The sequence below is a fragment of the Piliocolobus tephrosceles genome, chromosome 8 (assembly GCF_002776525.5).
Source record: "Piliocolobus tephrosceles isolate RC106 chromosome 8, ASM277652v3, whole genome shotgun sequence".
Lineage (NCBI taxonomy): Eukaryota > Metazoa > Chordata > Mammalia > Primates > Cercopithecidae > Piliocolobus > Piliocolobus tephrosceles.
In genome coordinates, this window is record NC_045441.1 from 61,791,065 (window position 1) to 61,799,418 (window position 8,354).

The 8,354-nt window shown below is 45.8% G+C and overlaps 1 protein-coding gene across 1 annotated transcript; it reads left to right on the top strand.

The window, feature by feature from the left end:
• The first annotated feature begins 5,735 nt into the window (after positions 1 to 5,735).
• Positions 5,736 to 7,950, top strand: TWIST1 (twist family bHLH transcription factor 1). Its single transcript, XM_023216011.1, has 2 exons — positions 5,736 to 6,752; positions 7,287 to 7,950. The coding sequence occupies exon 1, from the start codon at positions 6,105 to 6,107 to the stop codon at positions 6,708 to 6,710; it is 606 nt and encodes a 201-aa protein (XP_023071779.1). The 5' UTR covers positions 5,736 to 6,104; the 3' UTR covers positions 6,711 to 6,752; positions 7,287 to 7,950.
• Positions 7,951 to 8,354: the final 404 nt, after the last annotated feature.

Genomic DNA, 8,354 nt, shown 5'->3' on the forward strand with positions numbered 1-8,354 from the left:
TGTAGAGTTAGAAATGCAGCAGCCAGAAAGAAAAAAAAAATCATCTATAAAGCTGGCTATTTAGACTAGACAATTTCTAAAATCCCTTCAAATTTAAACGTTTTTCGACTTTTTCAAATTACTAATTTAATTACTTCTTTTTACATCTCGGGAAACTAATATTTGGCATCAGTTCTGGCTGCTCCCTCCCCCATTCTCATTCTCTTGTTCTCTATCACTCTTGCTCCCTTGTTCCAGCTCTCTCTTTCACCTTTTCTCTCCAGATTCTGCTCCATTTCTCTTGACCTCCTTATTTTTCTTATTTTCACTTACTCCTTCCTCTTTTCCTTTCCTTCCTTCCTTCCTTTCGAACCTCTTAAAACGTTCATTCATTCATTCCTTTTTTTTTCCCAGAGTCTTTTTTTTTTTTTCCAGAGTCTTTGGTCTACTCCTCACTCACTCCAGCAGGGTCTCAGAGAAAGTAATCAAGGATATATCTGCATGAAGACACAAATGCAAAAGCATTTAATTCCAAAGAAAGTAGAATTCCACAGCCTGCTCCTTGTAGCAATCCACCAGAACCATGAAAGTCTTCAGAAAAGTATCAAATCATTTAATTTACAATTTGAAAGAAGGTAATTAGAAAAGAGGAAGGATCTCTAAAATCAGAGATTGTGTCTAATAATTCTGAGGAAGTGCTGAGAGTCAGTACCTTGAGATATCACATTTTTTCCATGTATCTGCAAAATACCTTTAGTTATTGACCTAAAATATGCATTAAAATATAAGTGGAAAGCTATAAAACATAATTTTCATATAGTTTTCAATGTAAAGACAGTCCAAATGCCTGAAATAGAAATTCAAACTGTTAAAGGCATTTTGAAAAACCTTTAGGAAAAAAATAAACTGTTTTTCATTGCCAAACATGGCTTGAAAATTAAGTAAAATTCAAAGTCACCAAGAGTTTTGTACAAAATTATGTCAATGTAAAATAAACATTTTCCCTTAACATTAGTATATTTAGTATATTTAATGTTCTAAAAAAGTAAAAATTATAAAATCTTCAAAAGTTTGAATGCCAACTCATGTTTATGCTTTTTAATTAATAAAAATGTCATAAATAAAATAGACATCTCCAAATGATATTCATTAATTGTGTGTTATTTTTGCTCTTTTTTTTAGCTTTCCTCTTCTATGAGCGTCTTTCTAAACAAAGTTATCTGGGAAATTGTGTCCTCTTGTGGTCACTGGCAAAAACAACATGTTTTCTGCAGAAAGAACCAAACCAAACAATAGCAGCAGGACATAAGGCTTCAGGAAAAGCCATTTGTGAAAAACGGAAATCCCTTCAAGTGAAGAAAGGTGAAAGTTATGAGTAATCAGAAAGATAAATTGAACTGAAAAAACATAGAATGTAAATCATTCAATTTATATTTAAATTACAGGTCATCGAATGATTAAAAAGACGGATAATGCGATGTAGAAAGACTGAGACAATGATAATAGTTCCTATGAATAACTATTTATTTCTTGCATTCTTTTATCAGTTATTCCAGCAATTATTTGATATAAGTGGAGTGTGTTTTCCAACAAGGTTAATGTGCAGCTGAGACACCAACTCTCCAGCCTGCACACCCCCTGAAAAAAACAAAACAAAACAAACAAAAAACCGCTCTTCAAGACTCCATACTTTTCCATATTCTGATCCTGTGCTTTCTACAGGTTAGACCTATGTGTCCTCATCCCATCCTTATGCTGAGTTCAGAATGTCAGCTATTTTAAAGATTAACATTTATTTGAAAACTTCATTTGTGGTACTGTTGGCACCCCAATTTATTGTGTTTTTTTACTTTTTGGTTTTATTTCTGGATTGAAAACGTCACATTTTATAACTTTAGTTTTTTTTTTTTTAACTTTTAAAGCTATTTAGATAGAAAAATATTGAATCTGTTGAATTTATGAATTAAATCATCATTTAAAGAGAATGAGTTTTTATTTAGGGAAAGGCGTTCAAACATCATTAAGGCTACCAGGGTCATGAAAGAAGAAAAAGCTTTTACACAGTTATTGTGCTGACGTGACTTTATATTCCACTTTAATAAAATTCTCTCATTTAAACAGCAGTCCCTCATTTAAACAGAGTGCTCAAAACAAGATGAAATCTAAGATATAAAACCTCATCTGATATTCACTCAATTGCAGCCTTTCTAATTTTCACTCCCTTCCGTGCGAATGCTCCTGTGCATTATTTATGCAATTCGGAGAAATTATTTCTCAGAAGTAGGAGCCAACAAACAGGTGATAGGCCATCTAAAGTCTGAGGAGAAAGAAGAGTAGGAACAGATTGAGGTACTCACCTTTTATGCAAGCTCAAACTCCAGAATTTACCAGCTTGCTAACCATTCTATAGTGTGTGTGTTTCTTTTCCTTATCTAAAAGTATTTATAATTGATTATTGTTAAGAGAATGTCACAGCATATTCAAACTGTCAGGATACTTAATACTTATTGTATATGGTCGGTGTGAGATTTCTAACTCTGTTACTTTTAACATTATTTTTTGTTTCAACTTTTAACACAGCACACATTCCTCAGGCAGGATTGCAAACATGCCAAGTTTGCAATTTGAAAACAAAGATCGTTTTGAATTATCCAAGTACAAAAGAAATTTTTTTTCATTTAATTTTTTTTGGGGGGGACTTTATTTTAGAAGGAGGCAAAATGACTGAACTCCAGTTAATCTAGCATTCCCAAAGAAGGTAGTCCCCACTGACATCCTTACAGTTAGGCTAACTTCAGCCTCAAAAGAAAATTTCTAAGATTGTTTTTACGACCCCAAGATTGGGATTTTAGAAAGAAGCTTTCAAATTTAAACGAAACATTGCAGAAGTTGCAATTATTGTTGCATATATAAGAGAATCCAGAATTATATCTGACTTGTCAACAAGTAAAAAGGGAGCCATTCTTGCAAATGTGGAAAAGAAAATTGTTAGGTAAAATGTTAGATAAGAAAGAGCTGTATATGAGCAGATTGGACAGTCAGCAGGGCGTGCTGCAGTTTGTAAAGCAGGGAGTATCTAGCTCCAGCCATTTTTTGAGAGGTAACTCCGGGACTACCTTTTGCTACAAAAGTAACATTCAAGTCCTACTTAGGAACTCAAAAGTCGTCTCATCCTCCACTCTTCGGAACAGTTCAAGAGCAATTTCTTCTTAGAACTAGCCATCAATTGTGACTCTGGCTGAAAGGTTCCATGGTCAGGATGGTTCTGGTTAGGTGTTCATTTTGAATTCCCCTCTAAGTATTCTGGCATCAGAGCGTCGCCTGAGCCTTGGGGGATCCCTGTACTCAATGGCCAGGAGCTCTCCATCAGCTAGAAGTTTTAGTGCCGGGAAAAGGGCTGGGCTCACTAGTTTAAGAACCAGTCTTTGAGATTGATGACTTTGCAAGATGGGCTGGCTAATGACCCCTGGCTGCTGCGCTGTTGTGGACTCGGTTTCTCCTCCAGCTTGTCCGCTCCCCTCCCCTTCCCCAATTCCCCTTGGTCAGGTAAGATTTCCTTACACTTTACCCACACTTTCCTGTCTTGCTTATCCGTGGCCACAAAGGAAAGAGTCCAATCATTCGATCTCTTTATTTATTTTTAAGAAAAGAGAAAAAAAGAACAAAACAAAAATAAGATTTGATAGTTATGTTTAAAAAAAATAGCTGAAGTGGAAAAAGTTTTGAGCTTTCTGCAGCCACGTTATAAATAAGAATAGCAGAATACTGTGCAATTCAGATTTACAAAAAGAACACTTGGTGGAGAGTGGGGCAGAATTTCTGCCGTATTCTCTAAGCGCTTCCAAGAGATAAAATCCTGTAAGCGGAACATGCAAACGCAAGGGTGCAGGGGTGATTGTTTTGAGAACTGCTAGAGTGCTACTGAAATTAAGTGGAGGTCAAGTCGAATCTGATTTTCAGACAGACTATTTTACAATAAGGCAGCGGCTCACTGAACAGACCAGTTGACAAGCTGTAGTCACTGTTTCTGAGTATTTCTGTAAAAATGGTAAGGGACCAACTCTGTCATTTGTCCCTCTCATGAAAGCACAGTCTTGTTTACGCCTCGCTGGAGAAATAACACTCGCCTTCACTTCTCCGAAAAAGCTGAACCCTTCAGTCGACCCAAGGAGCTCCACACCCTAAGGTTTCCAGGACTAAAGCTGCGAGTCTCAGCGGGGAACAGCCACGTGGCCTGCCTGGGCGTCGCCTGGGCTCCTGCCTCCAGCTTGAGATATCTGCAGCCGCGAACCTTGGTCCAGCCCAGAAAGGGGCGCTTTGCTGAATTAATTAATTGTTCCCACTGGCGAGTCCGTACTGAGGAGCCCATGAGCGGACTTTATGTGCAGGGTGCACAAAACTCGTCGCCCCCAAACGCTGCCCCCACCCCAACACTGTGTACTGACTCCAGCCTTTTACTTTGCCGTGTAAGGGATGGACATGAAACGGTTATTGTACCTCCATTCATTTCAAAAAGGGAACAAATATGGCATTGCAAAAGAGGGCCTCTTATCCGAGGTGGCTTTCTTTCTTGTTCACCAACTTTGTTGCCTCCAGTTTGCCAGGAAGCATTCCCATTAACACCCTCTTTGGGGCTCTTCGTTTTAACATACAGACAGAAATGCTTAAAATGTTAGTGTATCCAAGTAATTGGCATGCATTTGGGGCTCACGAAACTTAATTGTTCACTGGATCCCCTAGATAGTGGGGGCTGGGAGCGGGGGTCTCAGAGCGGGCAGCCCCTTATGTCCAGGCGCTATCAAATTCCCACTTCACTCTTACAAGCTGGCCTTTCAGGGTCACAATGCGGGGCCTAATTTGGGGGTGGGTATGAAATGGCCATCCCTTGGGTTGGCATTGCCAGCTGTCAGGGCCGCAGCAAAGGCGCTGCGCTGCCCCCCTCTGGCTCTGCTGCCTTTCCCATGGACTGGGTTTCCTTGTACCGGAGAGTGAACTTCTGCCTCTTTCGAGCACCTTCCGAGGCGTAGTCCTTTGGATGTTGGGGAGTGTTAGACTGGGTCGTAGTAGAGGGGAAAGGAGGGCCCAGAAGGGTGAGAGAGCAGGCCAGGACGCAAATCCTCGGCCCCCGCCGCGCGGCCACGTCTTCAGAAACGCCCAGGACCTCGGGGCTGGGCCGCGGCGCTTTGGCCCTTGGAACTCCAAGGGGTTCGTCTACCTGACCATTGAGTGGGCTCCGCGGTTGACAGTTTTCTTGGCATGCCCCCCCCCCACCCCACACCACCCCCTACCCCCAGCCCCAGCAATCCCAAATCGGCCCCACGGACCTAGAGGGCTCTTGGGCGAGATGAGACATCACCCACTGTGTAGAAGCTGTTGCCACTGCTGCTGTCACAGCCACTCCGGATGAGGCTACCACCGCGGCCAGGACAGTCTCCTCCGGCCGCTTCCTGGGCTGCGCTAGGGTTCAGGGGCGCTGCCCGCACGCTCCGGCGGGTAAGGAAATCGCCCCGCGCCCGCCCGAGGAAGGCGACGGGGAGGGAAGGGGGAGGACGGCAAGGAGGCGGGTGGAGGGGCCGGCCGCCCGGGCCAGGTCGTTTTTGAATGGTCTGGGAGGACGAATTGTTAGACCCCGAGGAAGGGAGGTGGGACGGGGGAGGGGGACTGGAAAGCGGAAACTTTCCTATAAAACTTCGAAAAGTCCCTCCTCCCCACGTCAGGCCAATGACACTGCTGCCCCCAAACTTTCCGCCTGCACGGAGGTATAAGAGCCTCCAAGTCTGCAGCTCTCGCCCAACTCCCAGACACCTCGCGGGCTCTGCAGCACCGGCACCGTTTCCAGGAGGCCAGGCGGGGTGTGCGAGCAGCCGTTGGGCGCTTTCTTTTTGGACCTCGGGGCCATCCACACCGTCCCCTCCCCCTCCCGCCTCCCTCCCCGCCTCCCCCGCGCGCCCTCCCCGCGGAGGTCCCTCCCGTCCGTCCTCCTGCTCCCTCCTCCGCGGGCCGCACCGCCCGGGCCGGCGCCGCGCGCTGGGGAAGCTGGCGGGCTGAGGCGCCCCGCTCTCCTCCTTTTCCCCGGGCTGCCCCTCTGCCCCGGACCCGAGAGGCCACGCGTCGCCGCTCGAGAGATGATGCAGGACGTGTCCAGCTCGCCAGTCTCGCCGGCCGACGACAGCCTGAGCAACAGCGAAGAAGAGCCAGACCGGCAGCAGCCGCCGAGCGGCAAGCGCGGGGGACGAAAGCGGCGTAGCAGCCGGCGCAGCGCGGGCGGCGGCGCGGGGCCCGGTGGAGCCGCGGGCGGGGGCGTCGGAGGCGGCGACGAGCCGGGCAGCCCGGCCCAGGGCAAGCGCGGCAAGAAGTCTGCGAGCTGCGGCGGCGGCGGTAGCGCGGGCGGCGGCGGCAGCAGCAGCGGCGGCGGGAGCCCGCAGTCGTACGAGGAGCTGCAGACGCAGCGGGTCATGGCCAACGTGCGGGAGCGCCAGCGCACCCAGTCGCTGAACGAGGCGTTCGCCGCGCTGCGGAAGATCATCCCAACGCTGCCCTCGGACAAGCTGAGCAAGATTCAGACCCTCAAGCTGGCGGCCAGGTACATCGACTTCCTCTACCAGGTCCTCCAGAGCGACGAGCTGGACTCCAAGATGGCAAGCTGCAGCTATGTGGCTCACGAGCGGCTCAGCTACGCCTTCTCGGTCTGGAGGATGGAGGGGGCCTGGTCCATGTCCGCGTCCCACTAGCAGGCGGAGCCCCCCACCCCCTCAGCAGGGCCGGAGACCTAGGTAAGGACCGCGCCGCTGCACCCCTTCGCCTCTCAGGTGGCAGACGACTGGCCGGCCAGGCCGCGGTTCCCAATCCACCTCGATTTCCTCCCCTCTCCCACTCTCCTCTCAGCCTTCCCACCTCACTTGGCACCGTTGCCTCGCGTCCCCAGCGTCCCGGGTAGGCCGGTCGGACCCCGTTAGGGAGAGCAGTCTCCAGGGGGATGCGCCCTGGTGAGGGGTGTGTGTGCGCGTGAGTGTGCGTGACAGGAGGGGAGACAGAGACACCCAGGGGTCACGGGTAAGGACCGTTTTGCCAGCGCCACCCTTTCTTTCAGCTTTCAATTTTTGTTCTCCTTAAAACATATGTTTTAAAACAAATTCCACCTCCTCCTCCTTTCCACCCACCCACTTCCTCTTGCCCTTGGGCTGAAATCCTTCCAGGTTGTTCAGCTTGATTTCTCGGTGGTGGTGATAAGAACAGTGCTCACTAGTCTTAGAAAACAGCCACAGAGACCTAAACAATAACTGACTCCCCCCTCTGGGTTTTTGCAGATGTCATTGTTTCCAGAGAAGGAGAAAATGGACAGTCTAGAGACTCTGGAGCTGGATAACTAAAAATAAAAATATATGCCACAGATTTTCTTGGAAATTAGAAGAGCAAAATCCAAATTCAAAGAAACAGGGCGTGGGGCGCACTTTTAAAAGAGAAAGCGAGACAGGCCCGTGGACAGTGATTCCCAGACGGGCAGCGGCACCATCCTCACACCTCTGCATTCTGATAGAAGTCTGAACAGTTGTTTGTGTGTGTGTGTTTTTTTTTTTTTTTGACGAAGAATGTTTTTATTTTTATTTTTTTCATGCATGCATTCTCAAGAGGTCGTGCCAATCAGCCACTGAAAGGAAAGGCATCATTACGGACTTTCTCTATTTTAAAATGGTAACTATCAGAGGCACTATAAGAACACCTTTAGAAATAATACTGGGATCAAACTGGCCTGCAAAACCATAGTCAGTTAATTCTTTTTTTCATCCTTCCTCTGAGGGGGAAAAAAAAACTTAAAATACAAAAAACAACATTCTATTTATTTATTGAGGACCCATGGTAAAAATGCAAATAGATCCGGTGTCTAAATGCATTCATATTTTTATGATTGTTTTGTAAATATCTTTGTATATTTTTCTGCAATAAATAAATATGATAAAAAAATTTAAAGAACCTTAGAGTTTGGTCTATATTTTTAAAGCTAAAGATTAAGTTGGTGGTAAATACCTGCTTGTTTAATTCTAGAGGCACCCAGGAGGGAGGGGGCACTAATATAAACAAAACAGTGAAAAACTCAAATAAAGCAGCTACTGACAGGCACAAGCATGTTATTTAAAAAGACAGCTTTATTATTATTCCATCTCGGTATTCAGTGGGCTTAGTAGCATCTCTTCTTCATATTCATATTCACCTCCCTTATATTTTGAGGTGGTAGTTGTAAAACCGTTAAATGCAAATAAGGAGTATGAAACCTGCACTATTCTCTTATGTACTTTTTGTCATGCTCTGCACTGTTTGTGAAGATTCCTAAATAACAGGTTTTCAGTGAAAAGATACATTGTGTTATGAAAATTTTC